The sequence below is a fragment of the Dicentrarchus labrax genome, unplaced genomic scaffold, assembly GCF_905237075.1.
Source record: "Dicentrarchus labrax unplaced genomic scaffold, dlabrax2021, whole genome shotgun sequence".
In the NCBI taxonomy this organism is placed as follows: domain Eukaryota; kingdom Metazoa; phylum Chordata; class Actinopteri; family Moronidae; genus Dicentrarchus; species Dicentrarchus labrax.
Genome location: NW_026136701.1, coordinates 8189213 through 8211448, shown reverse-complemented (window position 1 = coordinate 8211448; position 22236 = coordinate 8189213). Strand labels below are relative to the sequence as shown.

At 42.0% G+C, this 22236-nt stretch overlaps 3 protein-coding genes across 4 annotated transcripts; 2 read left to right on the top strand and 1 right to left on the bottom strand.

Moving 5' to 3' along the window:
- On the top strand, positions 1-5263 carry tada1 (transcriptional adaptor 1). Its single transcript, XM_051408010.1, has 8 exons — positions 1-108; positions 565-656; positions 751-816; positions 1221-1315; positions 1440-1652; positions 2800-2951; positions 3151-3307; positions 4056-5263. Exons 1-8 carry the CDS (start codon positions 35-37, stop codon positions 4206-4208), a joined length of 1002 nt encoding a protein of 333 aa, XP_051263970.1. The 5' UTR covers positions 1-34; the 3' UTR covers positions 4209-5263.
- A 405-nt stretch (positions 5264-5668) lies between these two features.
- On the bottom strand, positions 5669-7793 carry LOC127367751 (transcription factor Jun). Its single transcript, XM_051407898.1, has one exon. The coding sequence runs from the start codon at positions 7464-7466 to the stop codon at positions 6462-6464; it is 1005 nt and encodes a 334-aa protein (XP_051263858.1). The 5' UTR covers positions 7467-7793; the 3' UTR covers positions 5669-6461.
- Positions 7794-11850: 4057 nt separating this feature from the next.
- Positions 11851-22096, top strand: fggy (FGGY carbohydrate kinase domain containing). Of its 2 annotated transcripts, XM_051407695.1 has the most exons (16): positions 11851-11980; positions 12308-12501; positions 13250-13361; positions 13871-14022; positions 14300-14388; positions 14872-14987; positions 15439-15567; positions 16708-16811; positions 17306-17413; positions 17964-18025; positions 18399-18549; positions 19570-19644; positions 19782-19902; positions 20066-20160; positions 20925-20986; positions 21583-22096. In XM_051407695.1, exons 2-16 carry the CDS (start codon positions 12319-12321, stop codon positions 21662-21664), a joined length of 1641 nt encoding a protein of 546 aa, XP_051263655.1. In that variant the 5' UTR covers positions 11851-11980; positions 12308-12318; the 3' UTR covers positions 21665-22096. The 2 variants fall into 2 exon arrangements, with proteins under 2 accessions (XP_051263655.1, XP_051263725.1); XM_051407765.1 differs by lacking the exons at positions 11851-11980; positions 12308-12501 and adding an exon at positions 13584-13651.
- Positions 22097-22236: the final 140 nt, after the last annotated feature.

The window sequence follows — 22236 nt, the reverse complement described above, 5'->3', positions numbered from 1 at the left end:
ATGATGACGTCCGTGTAGGGACTTCGTGAACATCATGGCGGCTCATGCTAGCGAGCTTGAGATTGCGAAGAAAAATTTAACGGATGCAATTGGCGATAATGTCAAGCAGTAAGTGTGGCGTTGTGTGAGTGTGTGTTTTCTGTTCGGGGTGTTGGGTTTGTTTGCTGTTTGTTGGTTTCCCGCTGAAATGTGAAGCACTGTTGCCATTAGCGACGGTTAGCTCAGTGCCAACCTGAAGTACAACAGTATCATCCGGATTCATGAGCTGACCTCACGTCTACCTCAACGCTCTGTGGGTTGTTTATGAAAACCGCTTGAATATATTTCGATGTGTAGCTTGAGTTAGGGTTAGGTGAAAAGAAAAAAAAAAGCAAAGATTTTCATTCATTTTCATTTGGTTACCTGTTTGAAGCTGTTGATGCTCTAAGTGTAAACTCTTGTAGACATAAAGAGCTGGCTGATGCATTTGTTTATGAAATGAAGGTCGTGTTGGAAATGCACTTTCCTGTAACTGTGGGAGTAAAGTTTGTCCTGTTGTTTGTTGTTTGTTGTCTCTCCTTGCAGTTACTGGGCCAACCTGAAGCTATGGTTCAAACAAAAGATCAGTAAAGAGGAGTTTGACGTCGAGGCACGTCGTCTGCTGGCACAGGAGAATGGTTTGTAAAATACTTGATGTTGTTTTTGTTGACAAATGAATGCTGTCTGAAATGGTGTTGCTTATTTCGTATTTCCCTCCTCCTTCCTCCGCAGTCCATGTTCACAATGATTTTCTCCTGGCCATTCTCACACGCTGCCAGATCATCGTCTCCACGCCAGGTAGGATTTATAAAGGATTTATTTTCTCTGAAACTGCCCCTGACCTCCTGTTTGTATTAAATCTGTGTTTTATCCAAACTTTCTAATCAAGCAGCCGTAATCTGTTGTACCTTCTTATTAGCTGTGTTCATTTGTTGCATTGGTTTTATTGTCGCAGGTGTTTGCCGTTGGAGCATTTGGAGACATTTTGAAATAATTGAATAATGACAAAGTTGAATTAATCGATTTAGTAATGGGGTTGGAAAGAATGTATGTGATAAAAGGCTAAATGTGAAATGGTCTGTAATCAAAGACTTTCAGTGCCTACCCACTGCAGATGAGCTCATTACATTGCTCAAGAGCCAGTTAGGCATCTCCATTTTTGTTTGCTCAGTGCATCTTGTGCTATGTGTTCTGTCCACTAGAGGGCGCAGGGCCATTACAGTGGCAAGGTGGCTCTGCTTCAAAGCCTGGCAAACCAAAAGGGAAGAAGAAATGTTCCTCGAGACAAAAATTTGATGTAAGTAACTCATTTTCATATTCATCCCTGCAGAGACTCAGTGTAACTATTGCTATACTTTATCAGCACCTAAATAATCAGCAGCTGCTTGAACAACTGACTTGAAGTCCTGTTTGTACCTCAGCATCGTTTCCAGCCTCAGAACCCTCTGAGCGCTGCCCAGCCTTTCAGTCCACGGGAGGTGGGAGGTGAGGAGGAGGAGCTGCGTCTCAGTGCCCACACTCTGCTGCTGCCCACGCGAGGCCAGCTGGAGGCCCGCATGATGGTGACGGCCTTTGAGCTGGGCCTGGATAACATCACAGACGATGCCGTCAGCACCATGATCTATGCTATTGAGGTTTGTAGCAGTTCAGTCCACAGGTCTGTTTATAATGCTGCCGTTGTCCTCAATCTACAGTTCAGCAATGGATGGTCTAGTACTGTGTACCATCCACATTATTGGACCTCACCGACTTTCCTCAATGTGTACATACAGTTATATAAATTACCTATTAAGAGAAAAAAAATAAAAGTGCTGTGAAATTATCATTAATGCCAGTACCTGATTTTTGCATCTTCATGATTTTGTGATGTATTAAAAGTATTCAAATTTGTAGCCTTAAAACATGACTGAAATGACATGACAAAAAGGCTGGAAAAGGTTATTACTACAAAAATTCAACTTGTCCTGTGTCCTCACCCAACACTGGAAGCAAGTATCCATTCTTCACCTTTTACGTCAGAGTTGATCTCATACAAGTTCTCATACATTGGGCCACATGCAAGAAGCAACCTATGAATACATTTTCTCTTTTTGTCTAAAACAAATTTGACAAACATAATAAAATCATACATATATATCAAACATATATAATGTGTTATATGTTTTAGAGTAATTCTAGTGATTGGATTATTAAATCTGTGAGCTAAAGAAATACTATTGATCCATATAAAACCCATCGAATGACTGACTATTGAGCACAGGTAATACCTGTGTTCAATAGTCAGTCACTCCATAGGTTGCATCTGTACAGTTCTTGGCCATGTGCCGCACACGGCACACCACCTCCCCCGCATCGTGTTTTATAGTGTTACTTATGCTAATAACAATCAGCCACATGCCACCAATTTAAGATCAAGTGGGATTCATCATTCAGCTCATCTGGGTAAGATCAGATTGGGGTTGTTAAGTATGTTAATAGAATATTTAAGGGAAATTATAAGATAATGTTTCTGCATGAGGGCCAGTGTGTTGTGCCCACGTTTCAGTTTTGTTCTTGAAATTCATAACTGTATTTGATTCTGTCCTCAAGAAATGAATCATTGTGTTAATGTCTGTTTATGATGTCTAACTTCAGTCCACACTCAAAGAATATGAGAGAATGGCGGTCTTAACTTTTCATTGACATCCATGTAGAGGCTTAAAATGATGTTTATTAAATGAAAAGGCTGTGTTTACCCAGGAGATCAGGCAAAGCTTGACTTTGTGCTCTGATTTATTTCAGCAACACTTGAAAGACGTCTTGACTGCTGTAATCACCCGGAGGAAGGCGTATCGGTTACGAGACGGTCATTTCCCCTATGCCTTTGGCAGTTATGTCACGCCGCAGCCTTATCTGAAAAACAGCCTTGCTGCTTACCACAGTGTCACTGAATGGTAGGGACAACAGCTCTCACTAGCTGATAGACATTGTTCCGATTTAATATAAGGATGTTGATGTAGACATAAATACTCTGAAAGGTAATTCTTTGTTAATGTTATCAACTTTGCTCTCGTACAATAATCTGAACAGTGAACCATTGTTTCTGTTGCTGGTGACATTTTTCAGTCCATAGTGATATTATTTTTCTTTCAGTCCCCCTCCAAGTGCTTCCCTCCCTGCTGGCCCACCACCTCAAGTGTCACCCGATGACGCAGAGCAACAAGCTGTTCACTTATTGGCTTGTTCTGCTGACATGCTCCCCGCACCCCTCCCTCCAATAAACATGTTTGATCTCCTGGAGGCTTTACAGGTGAGAGGAATGTGCTTGTGTCTTTGCGCTCCCAAGACCTTCAACGAACTTGGGACCTAGTATTTGAAACACCCCAGATCAAACCAAGCATGTGGACAATTGTATTTTTTAGAGTTGTTTGGTGATTCATAAAAGGTCACATAATAGGACTGAAATGATCATTTGATTCAATTATTTGTAATTTTCCAAGCAAAAGCATTCCATTGTTTTTAACTAAGAATAAGAATTTAACAGTAAAATGATTTTGGACTGTTGGTTGGGGAAAATAAGCTAACTGAAGAGATCAGCCTGGGCTTTAGGAAAAAGGAACGGCATTTTTCACAATTGTGACAATCTAGGGTCTAAATGGTTAAGCAAGAAGATAATTGTTAGTTGTAATAATTGAACTAAATCAAGAGACTTCATTCATTTCATACATAGAAATGTTGACATTACCTCATTGTTCATAATAAAAGTGTTACCCTATGTGTAGAAGTCAATGAGCTTTAATAACCTTGTTAATAAGTAATGACCTAGTACTTAATAGCTGGTCACACAGGATACTATAATATTGTGTAAATATGTGTTTTCTTGTTGTGGGAAATTTGATAGGGTTTCCACTGGAAACATGTCATATTGTTGAACGATGGACCCCTGCGTTCGCTGCTTATCACTGAATCTGTACACGTTAATTCCCCTGGCCTGCCCTTATTCAACCAACAGAGGTTTGTATGATTAAATGTCTTTCTGAAACATTTGTCTGATGCAGGTTCACCACGGTGTGATGCCCTCCCACACTATGTACGCCCTGAACATGGAGCGCATCCTGTCCCGGCTCTGGCACCCCAGCCACGAAGAACTAGAGCAGGACCACGTGCACCGGCAGCGCCTCGGTGCGAAAGACGGCGTGCTCGTCAGCTGAGATCCACTGACACGGGACTGTGTATGAACTGGGCATCATCAGGAACCAAACACAGAAATAACCCCCACATGGAAATGGATGGGGAGCAGTGTGTCCAAAAAAAAAACTGAATTCCTTTTTATAATACCTGGAAAATAACATCCCCCGTTGCACAGAAAGATAAAGCATGAGTGGAGCGAGATGAAACAAAACAGTTGGACAGTGGACACAGAGTGGGCAGTCAACTCCAGCCAGTAACTGGCAAATTAGAGCTGTAGCTGGTTTATTTTTGTCTCTTCCAACAGCCATTTTGGCAGTCGACCAATCATCATTTAGAGCTTCTGATGTATAGCGAGAATCTAATTTGGTGGTAAAATATTGAAAGTGTTGAGGATATACCAACAGCTTACAAGCACTGATGAGAAAAATAAGGTGCTGGGTCTGGTTGCACAGTGTTAATGTTTAGGTGTATGTGGGTTAGAGGCTTGTTTGTGTTGTCAGATATGAGCCACAAACAAACATCCTGAGAATACCAAACCATTGATATCTAATCATGTAGCACTGTGTACATGACCAGGTAACAACATATTGTATTGTATTGTATATGCTATACACAGGTGTTTTCATTTCGTCTGATTAGACCTCAAGAATGATAAAGAAGGAAATCAGCCCGCCTTAACAGGTCAAACAGACGCATCAAGGGTCGTCTGTACAGGGGGAGGTTTACTGTGGTTGTGGGTTTACTGTGGGCGTGTAGGCTCTTTAAAATGTGCCGGACAGCTGCCTCCTGTGCCGTCACGCCCCTCGTGAACATATCTTGAAATTGTCTTGTGTTCCTTAAGCATTTACTGGTGTCTGGTTTAAGGCCCGTGACTTTCCATCAGTGTAGTTGGTCCACAATGTGTGTGAGAGAAGAAGCTGACTCTGTGCACTTGAATATCTGTTCGCCATGTTCGTGTGCCACACCAGGTTCAAGTGTGTATAAATTTGTACTTTTCTTTTTTTTTTTTCTACACAAAGCTTGTTTGTAATTTATACCACTGACAGTAAGTTCAGAAAATAAATATTTTTTTTTTCTACAAGTTGTTCACCATCTAATAGAGAATATTCCTTCTTTCTAAATATTTCTTTTGTGCCTCGGCTCTCTCCCCAAGTGTGTAAACAGATCTGCTTATGCCTCATGGGTTTCTTCTAGGAGTCACCAGCTGTAGTGGGAGGACGGTGATTCACACACACCCGTCCCAGTGCGCGCTGAGAACACCTCTTGCCATATTTGGTCGCCTGCGCCTCACTTCCGACACCTCGCCGTCCAATGGGCGGCCGCGTACGCTCACCAGCCATTACGAGCGCCTCACACTGCACTGGTGACTCAATATCCCGTCCGTCCCAGTTCCTTCAATAACAAACACTCGGTGTAATGCACTGTTAGACTGTATTCGATGATGAATTATTCAGCAGGCACAAAGGCACTCACACATCACGCGTGTCCAACATTTTATTTTGTCATATGTACAGTTCTGAAGTGCTCAAAATACAGCGTACAAATATTACAAAGTGTTATTTCAGGTCTAACATTAGTTACACCTATTATCACAAACTTGTATGAACATAAGGGTTAAGAAAGTAAGGCAGTTTTGTCAGTAAACGCTACACACACACCTATAAGAGTCCTTGGGTAAAGGTGTGAAACTTTTTTTTTTTTTTTAGTGTTACTCTGTACATACTGTATAGTCGCTGGTGGGATGCTCAGTGCTCGACTCAAGTCTATATGCATAAACTGCTACTTGACATAGTGGGATATTTGCAGGGCCATGGCCTCGTTCACATTGTGTTTCTGTCCCCTTTGCAATTTGATCCCACGCAGGCTCTGTCAGGACTGCATGGGACTTTATCAATTTAAAATTAGTATAAGGTATGGGCACTTGCCATGCTACCTTGGATTGACTCAATTTGATCTTGTAGTTTTGAATGGAAAAGAAAGACTGAAGTGCCAAGTCACATCAAAAGGTTATTTGGAGCAAATGTCCCCTCTGAGCTGTGTGCGTCCTTGCCATAAGTTTGGTGGCCTCTGCTCTGTAATATTTCATCATACTGACCAATTACAAGTATCATGTCAGTCTCCATTCGTTGCCCTTTGTGGGTGCAGCCTGAGCGGATAATTTGGTGGAAAAATGAAATGAGACACAGGGACTCCTCCCGCAAAGCCCAACGGGCCCACTTTAAGCTGCATTTGGTCCCCAAGAAATGTCCCTTGGTTCTTTTCCTCTCGGCAGTCTAGAAAGCTTGGAGCTGCTGCGTCAAAATGAGCTGGCAGCCGCTGTTAACGTGGTCCATGACCTTTTGCTTGAGCAGAGCCAGCTCGTCCCGGAGGACGTTGGCAGAGGAAACCAACTCGGTGTTTTGGCTCTTCAGGTTTTTGACCCTGTCCTCCAGCCGAGAGATCCTCTCCAGCTTCCTTTTCCGGCATTTGGACGCGGCCACCCTGTTCCGCATGCGCTTCCTCTCCGCTTTGATGCGCTCCTGGCTCTCCATGTTGATGGGGGAGAGCGGCGGGGTGTCACCGGACATCTCGGGCACCGTCTGCGGCTCCTCTTTGAGCGCGTGTAGCCGCGAGTGCTGGGCTGCCGCCAGCTGGTGGTCCATGTGGTTGTGGGACGGCTGTGGGGCGGATGGGTAATTCATAGGTGGGTGCCTCTCGCTGGCAGGTGCAGACGCAGAGCCCACAGCTCCCCTGAAAGTGCCCAAGTTTGTGTACTCCGGCGGGTCGGCGCGCACCGTGCAGCTGTAGGTAACCCCGCCGCTCTCGGACGCAGCAGGGCCGGGTGCCATGCTGCTGGTCGCGCCGGCCTGTGCGTCGGGGTGGACGGCGGGTCCCTGCTGGTGATAGTGGAGCTCAGCCAGTGCTCTCACAAACCCCTCGGCGAACCCCTCCTGCTCGTCTGTGATGTTCTTGGGGCAGACGAACTGGGTCGGGGTGGGAGTCGTCAGCCCGCTGCAGGACTGGATGATCAGTCTCTCCAGTTCAGGCGAGGCCAGCTTCAGCAGCCCGACATCAGGGGACGTCAGGATGTCCAGGGCCTTGGAGCTCAGCTGGGGTTTGAAGTTCTTCGGGTCGTTTAGGTTCAGGGTCATGGTCTGTTTGAGGGTTTTGGGATTGAACCCATACACCGTCGTCCCGTCATGCTGAGAGTTGGAAGCATTCACGGCTTCGTCGTAGAAAGTCGCTTCCATTTTTCTGGACATAAAGTTTTTATCACCTTGAGGGAGGTCTACTCTCATTAAAGAAAAGAAGTTCAGCTGGTCACATATGTCCTGTGACTCCCTATCTCTCAACTGTCTTGTGACAGAGTCCGCCTATTGTTGAAGTTCAACTCACTTGACAACTTCGCGTCCTGAGAAAACTTTTCTCTTGTGAGCCTCGCGATCATGAACAAAAAAAAAACCCCGTAGCTGTCCCGCCGCCGAGGGTCAGTGTTTTTACACCTCGAGTATCCGCTTTGATTTACCCTCCTTCCCTCAAAACCAGAAACAGCGCCTGAATAGGGATAATACTTTCTATCACTTCCAACGTGGAGACGAACTTTATCCACCTCTAAGCTGCAGCTCTACTGAAAATAACAATGATGTCATTTCTACGCGCTCTGATTGGCTGGAGATGATTTGGTGGGTGGGGTATATCTAATGACATGCAGGTTGCTCTGACAACTAGCCATATCCCCGCCCCCCCGCGATGGCTTATGGGATTAGGTAATGCAGACAGTGGAGCAATGTACTCTGGGATTACGTAGTGTTTTTGAATATTTAGTTACCCGCTCAATTATTAGTTACCCATCCCGAAGTGAAGGCTGCTCCAGATGGACCGTAGAGTTTAACCTTGATTAACACGCAACAGCAAATCGATATTCTTTGATTGAGATGTTTTCGACCGGGAACATACTGCTTACAGAATGTAAAGTTTCATAGATCATTAGATAAAAGCACATTTAGATGATTACCTCATTATCAAAATGCAAATGAGACGTGCGATCTAAAAGCTGTCTACATACATGTGGTTATAAGAGTTGAGAGAGCGAGTGCTGTTGGCTGGTTAAAGCACTTAAAAGGGTTGAGGAGAGAAGAAAGAAAATGAGGTCATACCTTCGCCAGGAAGTGCTTTGCTGTATAGAACCACACGTTTTAAAAATGTCATTGTCATGCAAGTGTCTTTCTCAGTTCTTGCAGAGAGAGAGGAGGAGGAGGAGGAGGAGGAGGATATGTGTTCTCAGAAACACAATCAGTTTTATTGGCCAAGTATGACACATACAAGAAATACGACAGTAGGTTTTAATATACTTACACACAGGGCCAAGAAAGAAATATAAACAACAAAGATAAACAAACATAAACAGTCATCATGTACAAGCACATGTGGGTATGAAAATACACATGTGGACAACCAGCATACACTACATAAATCAAATTGTTAATGTAAAGCTGTAATACACACACAAACACATCTCTATTTTACTGTACACACCCATACATAGATATGTACATGTAAACAGAGATATAAACAGAGATATAGATAAGAGGAAGTATGCCTTCTATATGAATAAACCTTAATCAAACAATCAGCTCACACTATGATTCAAACCCAATCTTAAACTGGTCACATGTGTCAATCAGCATTACGCAAACATGGAGGGAAATATAATGTATGGATTAAATAAAAACAGGTCATTGCGTTTAAGGCTGTATCATGATATAGATTTTAGCCCTAATACTTGGCCACTTGATCTTTGCATGTGTTTGAGTTGCACGATCACCTTCCTGTGCTGGAAATAATAATAATAAGTGGTTATAATCTGTTGTTTCCTCCCGTAGGTCTCATAGGTAAATGTGAAGCTGCACTTGAAGGATGGCCGATGGCTCTGTACAGCTGCAGTCCAGTGTGTCTGGCCTCCCCCATTGTATTATTCAACATGTTCTCCTCAAGCCAACTATAAATAAGTTAACAGCTCCAGACAGCCTGGGAGAACCAGAGCTGCCTGAGGTCAACACTCTTGAGATGACATGTTGTCCTCACAACACAGCCGCACAACACCCATTTGGAAGTATCTGACACCCTGAAGTGGAAATCCAGAGCTGGAATGCTTTAGAAACATGTCTAATACCACAGCAGTAATGAAGACAAAGGCCTCAGATTTTTTTCTCTCTTTCTGCATTCCTCATCTCTGAACAGAAAATGGCAGCTTCCAATGTGCCAATAACTCTATGAGCCACTCTACTCTCTCCTTGTCTCCCTCTGTACACCTGTGTTCAGCCCCACCGAGGAGTATTTTCCTATCACGCCGCTGTGCCCCGGCCATGCTTCCTGTTTCTCTGTCAGCTTTTCCCCTCTGCTGGCCTGATGGCGTTGCTTTGAGATAACAGCGCTTTCCTCCTCCCTGCCCGGGCCAGCTGTTTCCACAGCATGAAGTTTTCTAATCAGGAGCTGGTCCTGCCTGCCTCCCAACAGGCCTGCTTTTGTTGTACAGAGGTGGGACAGCCCAGGGTCCGTGGAAACACTCCCTCTTTCATGAGAGCAAAACACAGAGAGAGGCTATATATGCATGTGTTGATGTATCAACAGAGCAAAGTTTTGATTACCTTCAGGCGTGGACAGGAGGGACGCACACACACACACACACACACACACACACACACACACACACACACACACACACACACATGAGCAATGAGAGAGAGACAGATGAGATTTCAAACACTGTCCGTGCAGTGTTTGTTGAAGACCATCTGTTTCTTCCTGTCCTGCTGCTTGGTTTTTCTCTGTACTCCATCTCCGCTGATCATTCCTGGTCCAAACACACTGATCACAGCCAGCACCACTTCCTTTAGACAGCTGTTGATCTCCTCTGAGAAAAGAACACAATAGAGTAAAGAGACCTGCAGACTAGAAAGTTTGACATGTCAAATGTTTTTGATGGCAGGTTACCGTGTCTGCCTTTTCGCAACAAAGCCCATTTTGCAGCCCTGAAACTACACAGATTATTATCCATTACAGTAAATTATGTGTTTATTTATTCAGCCCATGGTTAGTAATTCATGTAGTTACATTTTTCATAGACCTTTTTCACATGTCATAGCAGAAAAAGCACAGATGTACTTAATAATATTAACAATTATTCATTTCATTAACAATGGCTGTGTGCATTTAGTTTTGCCAGTTCCACAAGCCTTATATTGTGCATGCATCATAACTGAAACCCCTAAATGTACCAGAATCATCATTAATGTTACACATGTGCTTCTCCTGCTGTGACAAGTCACAATGTCTGCTGTGGTAAATGTCTTTAGACAGAATAATGAAATAATAATAACATGCTAGTGTTCTAAATATTTTAAAATCCTGCAAAGGGTGGTGTCATCTAACGAAACAACAACAAAAGTTATATTTCCATAGGTGCATTATCAACATGGCAGCTGCCCAGGGGCCTCAGACCATCAGGGGGTCCAAAAGCCACGGGTACGGGTCGCAGTGTGTTTGGTTTGGTTGATCAAGAGTGTAAATTGTTTTGTGAATATCAGTTGAAATGACAAGAGCACTCCATTATTGGTTAATCCTGAGGCCCTATCTTGTAGAAAACTAGTTTAATATTTGTATTATTTAAGTGTATATTGTGCTCACATGGGGAATTATTTTAAATAAATGTGTTTACATAGAGAAGACAAGGTAGAAGCAAAGAGAGACAGGATGGTATTACAGGTCAGATGTTAATAGGTTCCCAATAAGCCCAGTGCACACAGAAGACTACATGTGGTGGCTTAACTTATTTGCTCAAACACACAAGTCTTAACATTTGTTGAGGAATTTTGTAATCTAGTAGTTTTGTAGTGTTTCAGGATATAAAAAATCTATTTATTTATTTATTTTTAATTAGCCTTTATATATTGCCAAGGACAATCTTGGTGTCCTCAGTGGTAGCTGCTGCCATTGGCAGGTTGCTTGGATATAATGCAATATTAATGAGCTGAGTTAGTACCCAGCACTTCCATGCTGGAATAATGTTAATTTCCTCCTTTTTTGTGTTTCAGTTTGTGGTTAAATGATTGAACACAGTTTTATTTAGTAATATGCATCATGAGAAAATGATATAAACTAAAATAATAAAGCTTTTTAGACTAGACTCAGACAGGTTACACTTTCAAATGAATGATGTAGGGCTGTGTCTAAGTTGATATTGTGCTTTAGTGTTGAGGATTTCTATAAAAAATTATAAAACCAAGTACATGTACATGTTTATGCAGTAAACTTGGGGCTGTTGGGGCCCCTGGTGGGGAAGTTGCCCACTATGGTTGTTTGATAAATGTATTTTTCCCCCCAGTACCCTTTGATCCTGCCATGAATTATTCTTAATAAGTCCTATTGGGCTACTGTCTGTTAGGACTAAGTTGTCAGAGTCATTTACTAGTATATGGCATTCCCATATCCCACAGTAATGTACTAACGTTATGATGATTGTGTTGCAGTGATTTGTCCACGGCCGATAGTAGTTCTAAAAACCAGGACTTTACAAAGATAGGAAGGCATACAAAGAAAGGAGGAAGAGGTCGAGATCATTTTAAATAACCAACTCATGCTGCTGACCTGTTTTATTTCGGGCTCAGTATAGCTCAGCAGGGGGAAAAAAAGTCGCCTTTGGCCTTTTTGGCCGCTTTCGCTTTCCGTCGCAACCACCGTCTCCAGCTCAAAGTACGCTGGTCAGAAACTCAAAGGGATGTTTAATGCGCTGAAATAAGAGTTCGATCTGGCGGTAAGTTCGGAGCTGTAGTCCTAGCTGCTGTACAAATGCTCTGTATGTCGGATGCTGTCTGCTGTGCGCATTATAAATGTTACTGTGAGGAATAAACTGCTGGGAGGAACATCTCTGTTGCTGCACTTTAGCTTTATCATGCTCAGTTGAGGATTTCAGTGTCTGGCAACACATTGAAAACATATCCGCAATTAAAAGCACATTATGCGCTATGTGTGCGTTAATATCTGCGTTTGCTTGCACCTATTTCGAAACAGTGTATTAAACATTGACAGTGTAAGCGGGTTAATAATCAACCCCTGCCCCCCCGCCCCCCCTTACACCCAGCTCCTCTCCTCATGGCAGAGGTCTACTATGTCGGAGTGGACGTGGGCACTGCCAGTGTGAGGGCTGCACTGGTGAGCAGGGCCGGCCTGTTGAACAGCACTGCAGAGGAGCCCATCAGCATCTGGGAGCCCCAGGCTGACCACTACGTCCAGTCCTCCTCTGAGATTTGGGAGAAATGCTGCACAGTTGTAAAGGTAGGCTGACCTCAGAGCAGTGGTTGGTTTCAGATAAAGTACCCCATCACAGACCCCACTTCCACTGATCCCAATGTGTTCATTTCAGGTGGATCTTATATATACATATATAAATACATATACAGTTGAATTGTCTTTGTTTGGTTGGTTTGGTTATGTGTGCATTCCTACTGCTACCACTGGAGAGTGGCAGGAGGCAGCTGGATCATTTATAACGTTATTTCAACTGGTTATTTCATAATGGTTTCAGCCATGTATCCATTACTCATTACTTACAATGTTTCTGCTAGTTATAAATAATTGTACTTTTACCCTTTCAACCATTTCTCTGCTAGTAGCTGTCTAGTTCAACCTCTCTGCTCACTTGCACTGCCTCATGTTGGCGGGAGCTGTGCATTGTACAGTCAGTGTAGTTGGGCACTTACTGGTTTTTGTGACAGTAAATTTATGAAACATGAGCATCAAACCCGTAATTAATTCTATTAGGATGTTTACTCTTCTGTTAAACACAAATATGTGGATCTGTGGTTTTGAACTAGTCAGGAGTTTCCATTTTCAAATCAGCTGAGTTACTTCAATGAGCAGTCTTTCCATGTACCTCGCTGGCAACTGCATAGGTACTCCCTGGGCTATGTTAAACTATGATGCAGTGCCTGTATTCATACACACTCTCTCACAATCACTCCATGGATATTACTTATGTGTAAAAGCATTGACTGTATGTGACTATATTTTATATCTGTTCCAGAGAGTTACACAAAGTGTGGAGAGGAGTCAGGTACGAGGGATCGGCTTTGATGCCACTTGCTCTCTTGTAGTTTTGGACCAAAGCTTCCAGCCTGTGCCAGTAAGTCAGGATGGTGAGTCAAACATTATTCCTAATTTTTTGCTTCAGGAAAATCTTGTAAAGCACCATTAATATACACATAAGTACACATTATGGATAGAATGAATGATGTTTTTGAAATGCTGATTGAACATTCTCAGAATGGACTTTCTTTTAGCGTTTCTGCAGTTGTTGAGTTTTGCTTAGATAAGTTGTTTTAGTCTAATGTAATGGGATGCTTTATTGATCCCTGAAGGTAAAATCCCCTCCTCCACAGTGAGGTCAGAGGTCAGGGTCAGCTACAGAGCAGAACCCCTGAAGACGGTAGGGTTTCATGTCTTTTTCAGTTAAACAAGTTGGACACAGGGGTCATTACCCAGATACTCAGGTTGATTATATGCAGCCTATGTTTTACATATCTATCAAAACAGTGTTGTTTATCATCTCCTAACAGTCCAATTTAATCTCAGAATCCCACCTGGGACATTCAGCCCATGCAGTATCAGCTATTGGGTATATTGTGTTTACATTTTGCTTTCCCAGGTGACAGACAGAGGAACGTGGTAATGTGGATGGACCATCGTGCTGAAGAGCAGGCCGCTCGTATAACAAACACCGGCCACGGGGTCTTGAGCCGGGTGGGAGGCGTCATGTCACCAGAGATGCAACCCCCTAAGCTGCTCTGGCTCAAAGAGGTGAGAGGTGAGCAAGGTCACCACAGGACCACTGATCTTCATATGTTTTATTGTCACTCTCTGTATTGGCTGGTCAGCATGTGGCTGCTGTTGTTTTAGAAGCTTTCTATCCTTACCTTCCTTTATCTTGGAATGTATCTGATAGATGGAAGCTTCAAAACATGTTAGAGTTCCCTGAAAGTGGTTTCTCTGTTATAGTCTGTCGGTACATGCATGTGCTGTTATTAATCATCGATCAGAGGTTAATTTCCACACATTTCTCTTGTCTTTTCATCAGAATCTAAAAGAAAGCTGCTGGAAAGAAGCTGCTCACTTTTTCGACCTTCCAGACTTCCTGTCTTGGAAGGCAACAGGCTCTTTGACACGGTGAGCTTTGTTCGATTAAAGTCATTGTGACTGTGTGATACATGATCCTTGTATCAAATGTCTGTTCAAAAGAAAGAATAGGGTTGTCCTCTATAGCAGGGGTAATTCCAAGAAATGTGTCTCTTTTAATATCACGGACAAACTGTTTTCTTAGAAATTAGCCTTTTTTCTTATAAAGTATTTTTTGGGGCTTTTTTTGCCTTTATGATAGAAACAGCTGAAGATAGACAGGAAAGGGGGACAGAGAGAGGGGATGACACGCAGCAAAGGGTTGCAGGTCGGATTCGAACCCTAGGCCGCTCCAGCAGGGACTCAGCCTCGGTACATGGGTCGCCAGCTCTATCCACTGAGCTAACCAGGCGCCCAGAAATGGGCCTTTTACATTGGTATTATTGATACTGTGGCCTTCACCAGATATGGTTAATGTGCTTTAATGAATATATTATGAAACATGTAACAGTGCTGTTCTGCAATGTTTCGCAGCTCTTTATGTACTCTGGTGTGTAAGTGGACCTATTGCCCTCCAGAGGGATGGGATGCTAGTTTTTGGACCAGCATTGGACTGGAGGATCTCCTGGAAAATGACTTTTCCAAAATAGGTAAAAAACATTAACAGACAAGCTTAAATGAGCTCAAATTAATTGTATAGAAAGAAAATCTGAAAGTACTGCTGAGAAACATCACGGAGAATTCAAATATTATTCTGCAATGATCATCTTTATGTTGTAGTCCTCGTATTGTATTGTATTTTCATAATGATATGGACCTATTTAACGTTAAATTGAAATTACTGGATATTATTATATTACTTGTTAACAGTTTAATTACTACTTAATTAATTGATTGATTTGTGCTATAACATTTTGGCTATGGGCTTTAAAATTGCATAATTCTATCTTTTATAATTCATAATAACATCAGACTATGGAATCTGGATTGGTGACGTCAGTGTGAATTCAGAGTGTATCAGCACCCGATACCAATTTTAGATCGTATTGCTCCCAGCTCTAATTGAAATATTAATGAAGCTGTGCTGTTTCCTGTTTCCAGGCAGTGTGAGCTGTCCTCCAGGGAGCCCGTTAGGAGACGGCCTCACCCAGGAGGCAGCAGCAGATTTGGGACTGGACCCAGGAACTGCAGTTGGAGCTTCTCTTATTGATGCTCACGCAGGAGGCCTTGGTATTACATCCTAAACCTGTTCATTGATTCAATCTTTTGCCGAATATATCAATGTTTTCCAAGGTGCAGTAGGTGATTTTGCAGGTTCCATGTGACTTTTAGAGATAGCAGTTATAGTACTTAAATATAAACTCTTATAACCATAAAACAACTTTGGTGTCATCATTAGACAGCAAAGTTAGAAATGTGGCAGAAGATGAAATGTTTCTATAAATGTTAAATGTTCTATAAACAGGTATTGTCTACATTTGATGGCAGTCAGCACGCCTCAAGTTTGGAGAGACAGACAGGAGTACCAGCACGGAAGCTAAAAAATCTTAATTGTACGCTTTATTTTGAATATTTTCAGTGCTTTACCTTGGTCTCAGACAGCCCTTTTCTGATGGAAAACTAAACTGACATTATTTTTAGGATTATTTTTTGTCTTGATAGATGGCTAACAGCAGTAGTGGTACAAGAGGGGCGATGACGTTTGATAAACATTCCTGACTAGAACTGAAGCAGGGTTATTGCAGTAACTGATATACATATTAGAACCCACTGAAACTCCCCCAGCTTTAATATTTTGGCCAAAATTTCAATAACACGCATCAAACAGGTCTGTTTGAAAAGCTACGAATGAAAGCTGCTGTATACTGTATCTGTGAGGACTTTGTAAGCTTCAGGGCAGCAGCAGACCTCCCCTCTGGTTCAGAAATCCTGCCCATCTGGTTTTGTTCTCGGAGATAAACCACTCATGAACTCTGACCTCTGACCTCTGGCTGTGACCTCTGCCGATCACACATTGTTGCACCAGTCAGAGGTTAAAACACTCTGCACTTTTAGTTGTCGTGCATGTCACAGTGATGTACACCCCTTGCCCCCGTGCATAGATGAACCTTCCACCTTAAACTGAAACCAGCTTGACAAACATTATTCCAGCAGTTAGTGTCACTGTTGAATCTCATGTGAGGGTTAGAGAACCACATCAAAAGGCTTTAAAGCTTTAAAGCTGCAAATCATTCTGTTAGTCCCTGACGGGGCTTTAACAGGAGTTCTGCAAACTTTGTATTGGGTAACACCAAACAATATTCATGTGGGGCAAAACAAATTCAGATTTTCATTAAAAATGATTAAAATGTGTAATTTTACTCTTCCCAGGTGTGATCGGTGCAGATGTTAAAGGCTTTCACTTGCCCTGTGAGGACCAGCCAATCACCTCACGCATGGCGATGATCTGTGGTACGTCAACCTGTCACATGGCGGTGAGTGGTTTATGTTTCCTGTTGTATATTTCAGTTCAACTTATGTATAGAATATTCTTATGTGCTATTTTTATGAACATGGATATTGTGTCAACTCCATAAGACTTTTTCTGCGCACTTTTTTGAGAATGCCACTGTATGACTAATTTGAGAATGCCACTGTATGACTGATACAATACAACACCTCCTATAATTAATCACATACCCACAGCCTGAGACAACACAACTCTGGGGTGTTGTAAAATGTAGCTAATACTAATACACAGGTATGCGGTCTATTAAAAGTGGTCTGATAAATCATCTTTCCCATTAACTGTGAGTAGTAAAGCAAATTGTTGGCACATCTTGTAGTGGTTTCCATTGCCATTCAAAACAATCCAAGTATTTCTATTAGCTTTTTACTAGATCCATACCTACCTCTTTGTAGATGTAAAATCATCGTTAGCCTGCAGTGCTAGCTTACACGTTTCATTTCCCCCCTTCACATGCGTCAGATCAGTGAGCAGCCTCTGTTTGTGCCAGGCGTGTGGGGGCCCTGCCTGTCTGCCATGGTGCCTGGCGTGTGGCTCAACGAGGGCGGACAGAGTGCGACAGGAAGGCTGGTGAGTCCACTGTAAAGCTCTATACATGGTTGAACTGACCCGCGATCCAAGTGTAAATGCACCCAAAAGTCACCCAGATCAACACATCCGGTCACTGAGACAACAGTGTTTAAAAGGTATCTCCTCTGTAGTGAATATAAGGCTGTCAAACAATGTATGTGAAGCTATTCATGGATGAGGAACAAGCTAGGTAAGATGTTATATGTATTTATTTATTAATTATGATTATTATTCTAAAACATGAGAGGAGATGTGAAAGGCCACCGTAACAATCATTTCAGCAGTGGAGAAATGAATTACTGACAAAAGCATTAACAGTCAATTGACAGCCATTTACATGATTAAAACAACAAATATTTTCTGGTTTCTTGCTTTTTAAATGTGATGATTTGAACACTGAAATTATAGATCAAATGTTTAACCAGTAAGTGAACATAATTGATAAATTAATCAGTTATGAAAATATCATCATCAGTTGCAGCTTTGTGTCATCAGCTGTGTCATCTGTAATGCTTTCTGTTAAATTGCGTTGCTCTCTCTCCTCCCTCAGATCGACCACGTGATGAAGGGCCACGCCGCATACACCCAGCTCCAGGAACAGGCACGGCAGAGGTCAGCTGATAGTATAGCTGTCATCCCTGCTCAGCTGATGATTAATAATGTTCAGAAGGCTTCGGGATGATGAGAAGCTTATTGAGGTTAAAATATTCTGTGGAAGTTAAAGTTAATAAAGCAATTTATTTTTTCATTGTTTGATTTTCTTAACATTAACTTAGAATGACCCAAAAATGTTCTCATATATAATTTATACAACACTTAATTTGAACAATATACTACAACAAGCTGTTATTCATTCATGTTAATTGTAACCCATGTGCCAAAATGTAAAAAGGCCTATAGCATTTTCTAAACAGTGTCCATACAACACCTTTAATGTTATTTTGTGAGACAGGGTCCTTCATTGGATTTCTGTAATTTTTCCCAGATCAGAGAACATCTACAGCTACCTGAACAGCCACCTGAGTTCAATGGCAGACTCCCGTTCTGCTGTTGACCTGCTGGGCTCCAGTCTGCACGTTTGGCCGGACTTCCATGGGAACAGGTCTCCCCTGGCTGACCCCACCTTGAAGGGCATGGTGAGGGAACATGAGTCTAGGCTCCACATAACCTTTGATTTAGTATACGTATATATATTTATATATAAGCATGGGGTTTTATTTATATTTATTGCTCTAATCTACCGAGGTGGAGTGCAGTGCAGTGTCACTGCAGACCCTTTTGTTACTTTAAAGTATTCTTAAGTGGTCCTATTTAGTTATATGTTCTTGTTTTGATAAATAAAGAATAAAAATTAGTAAAGCATGTAAATAATTTGAAGTTAGTCGTATGCATTCCCACAAAGCTGCTTGTTGACTGTTTGCTGTTTTGAGAGATAAATAAGATGACTGATAGCACTCTCATCTGTGTATTGAATATGGAGGTGGCGATGGGAGACAATTGCCTAGCTTAGCATAAAGACTGGACACAGGAGGAAAAAGGTAACCTAGCAATACCAATCTCATTTTTGACTTTGTGTGACTTGTTAATTAGTGAGCTTTAGGAAAATATTAGAGTTTTGGGCAGAGCCAGGCTAGCTAATCCCCTCCCTGCTCCAGCTCCATACATAAAGCACAGACATGAGAGGGACATCATAAATCTATAACCCTAATAACTGAATTTCCCAAACTATTGTTGCAAACAAAATCAATTTGTATTTCAGTTAGCCTGCAGCTAATCGAAGCAGCTAACTTCACAAAGCACCGCAGTCAGGCCCAGGGTCAAATCTCATTGCATAACAACATATGAGTTTGATTTTTAAACAGCAGTTTACATTCACAATGTCAGTGCAAAGAATAAATTCGGTACCTAAAATAAAAGTGCATCACTGTTGGAGATTAGTTGTTTTCACAACTGATAATTGTTTCCAGGCCATATCTGTAGTTCCAGGGAGCCGGGAGCAGAGTGAATATTTTTTGCGACTGAATCAGTGATGATTTGAGATACCAGACCGTCAATTATAGCTTTTCTTTCACCAACACTTTGATAGTGAACACATCCCTCTGGTGACTCTCATTATTCAGCACTGAAACATTATTACACTCGTTATTGTTGTGCAGGTGACCGGACTGTCCCTCTCCCAAACCTTGGACGACTTGGCCCTGCTCTATTTAGCCACTATACAAGCCCTCGCTGTGAGTCTGCTGTGTTTTATTTGTTTCAAAGTTTCAAATGACTTCAGTCTGACATCCTAGTACCTTAAAGTACGAAGAAAGGTTGCCTTTGTTTACTTGTAACCTGATTCCCGTTGTGTTGTCTTCTCTTGTTTCAGCTTGGTACACTTCATATTCTAGAGGCCATGAAAGAAGCAGGACATGACATCAGAACCCTCTTCCTGTGTGGCGGTTTGAGCAAAAATTCCCTGTTTGTGCAGATTCACGCCAACGCTACAGGTATAGAATACTTACAAGGGAAGAAGACAGTTTTCGTATCAAATAATGGGAACACAAAACTTTCTTTCTGTACAGTTTCTACTTAACCATACGCACTAAAACTTTCACAGTCTCTCCCATGGAGGCTTAAGCCAATTCCACTTTCTTCATTATGATTTTTCAGGTTTGCCTGTGGTGTTGCCTGACCAGATGGAGGCTGTGTTAATAGGAGCAGCAGTCCTGGGTGCATGTGCATCACAGGACTACAGCAGTATACAGGTGGAGTGACACACAGTCTGTAGACTGTAGACTGTAGTCAGAGAGTGGACAGGGGCTTAGTCAGACAAGGCTTTTGAGATTTTGTGTAGTAAATGCCTTATTTGGGGGGTTAAAATTGGCCCTGATAATTAGGACGATCCTTGTGTGCTTCAAAATAAAAAGTAGCGTGCCCCTTTTTAAAACTGTGTTTATTTTGCTATATATTTAGCAGTTTGCCATCCAATTTTATTGGCATCCGTACACACACAGCACAGATCTTAGAATTACTGACTCAATGCCTCCATCTGCTGGGTGGAACCTAAACACAAGGTATAGAGTGCATGGCTCTGCTGGGCTCAGTCACAGAGAAGATTTGTGCACAAGCTACAAACTGATGATCAACCTTTTGCTTGGTCAAGCTCTCATCCCTCGGTGTCCCAGTACCAGAGTTCGTAGCCCAAGAGAATGGCAAGCCTTTAAGCCAGATATACTAAAAATAAGATCTTATTGTTTGGACTAGGCTGCACCTGTCAACCCATTTTCAGCCATAACTACGGCAGGCAGTTGTTGTGTCTGATCCTCTGAGCTGCACACAGTCAACTGGCTGGATTTTGTAGGTTTAGACAGCAGAGAGGCCCTGCACTGCATTAGTCATAAACCCAGCCACAGCGAAACCACTGCCGATGGCTTGTGTTAATACCATAACTGGGTCATGGCTGGCCTCAAACTGAATGTGCTTAACATGATTTATTGAGTGACATTTGTCTTTGCGATTTATGTTTCAGGAGGCAATGGAGAAAATGGCTAAAGTGGGGAAAGTTGTTCAGCCTGACAATGAACTCCAGAGGTGAGAGATTCCTTTTTTTAATATTTGGTGAAGTTTCTGTAAAGGTATTTGGGATAGTAACATAAATGGATCAAATCTGATGCTCAATTCAGTGAGAATGCAATAATTATTTTTTATCAAAAACAAATTTGCCTTTCCATTCCATTTATCATAATGAATGTCCTACCTTTTCCTTTCTATTCTATTAATTTAATGTCTTATACATATATACGTACGTGCAATTACATAAAATATATATTTAATGTCTTATTCATATATACGTACGTGCAATTACAAACAATATATATTTAATGTCTTATTCATATATACGTACGTGAAATGACATACAATATATATGTTATGCTTTTATTTCTAAGGTGAAACCAACTGCATTGCTTTTAAACATGCATAACGAGCCATATGGATAAAGATTGATTGTATTCTTTATTTAAGGTGAAACCAAAATGTATAATATTGAACTAACATCCTGTAAGTCAAGGCCCGGTTATGAGAGAACTCCACTATGTAAGAAATCTGTATGTTTTATTCGAAAGAAAAATATACCTTTTATAATGCATCAAATGTGCGTAATCTTCTGCATTTCATGCATTTTTCAGCTTCTATGAGAGAAAGTACAAGGTGTTCCTGCGGCTGTTCGCCCACCAGAGGGAGTACCAGGCCCTCATGAACCAGAGATGACACCACCGGTGGGAGGCGGCTGAGCTGGAACTGACTCTCTCTGATGTAATAGTGATGACAAATCCACATACTGGAAACACGAACACGCGTCTTAACCTTGCCGCTTGTCCTGATGTCATTAATGGTCCCTACCTGAAGGAAAAGCGCGTCAGTGGTTTAAGTAGTTCTGAATGTATGACCGGTGGCACAGTTTAGACTTCACACATGCAGGATTTCAAACCACCTGGCAGATGACAGTAACAGGGACCTCCCTGTAGACAAGCTGTAGAGCTTTTCCGTCTTTTAGACCCACTGCTGCTGTTTTAGCTAAAATGAAGAGCAGGATGCAGCAGTGAATGTGGGGACACCATTGACCAGCTCCACCCAGAGTCAAATACCATCAAGTTCTGTTAACTTCAAATGTATTCCTAATAAATAATTAAAATAATAGAACTGTGCTCGTGCCTTGAACTGCAACCTACTGCAACTCCAATGTGCTTTTGATATATAATTTAGTGCACTTCAACTCAGTAGTGACACTCATTCATTTTTTAACACATTTCTCTCTTCACTGTATTACGTTATTCTTCCAT

Coding starts and splice junctions, on each gene's coding strand:
- tada1 (XM_051408010.1), top strand. CDS start 35: ATGGCGGCTCATGCTAGCGAGCTTGAGATTGCGAAGAAAAATTTAACG. Junction 1,316..1,439: donor CCTCGAGACAAAAATTTGAT/GTAAGTAACTCA, acceptor TTTGTACCTCAG/CATCGTTTCCAGCCTCAGAA. Junction 2,952..3,150: donor TACCACAGTGTCACTGAATG/GTAGGGACAACA, acceptor TTTTTCTTTCAG/TCCCCCTCCAAGTGCTTCCC.
- LOC127367751 (XM_051407898.1), bottom strand. CDS start 7,466: ATGAGAGTAGACCTCCCTCAAGGTGATAAAAACTTTATGTCCAGAAAA.
- fggy (XM_051407695.1), top strand. CDS start 12,319: ATGGCAGAGGTCTACTATGTCGGAGTGGACGTGGGCACTGCCAGTGTG. Junction 17,414..17,963: donor AGAGTGCGACAGGAAGGCTG/GTGAGTCCACTG, acceptor CTCCTCCCTCAG/ATCGACCACGTGATGAAGGG. Junction 20,161..20,924: donor AGGACTACAGCAGTATACAG/GTGGAGTGACAC, acceptor TTTATGTTTCAG/GAGGCAATGGAGAAAATGGC.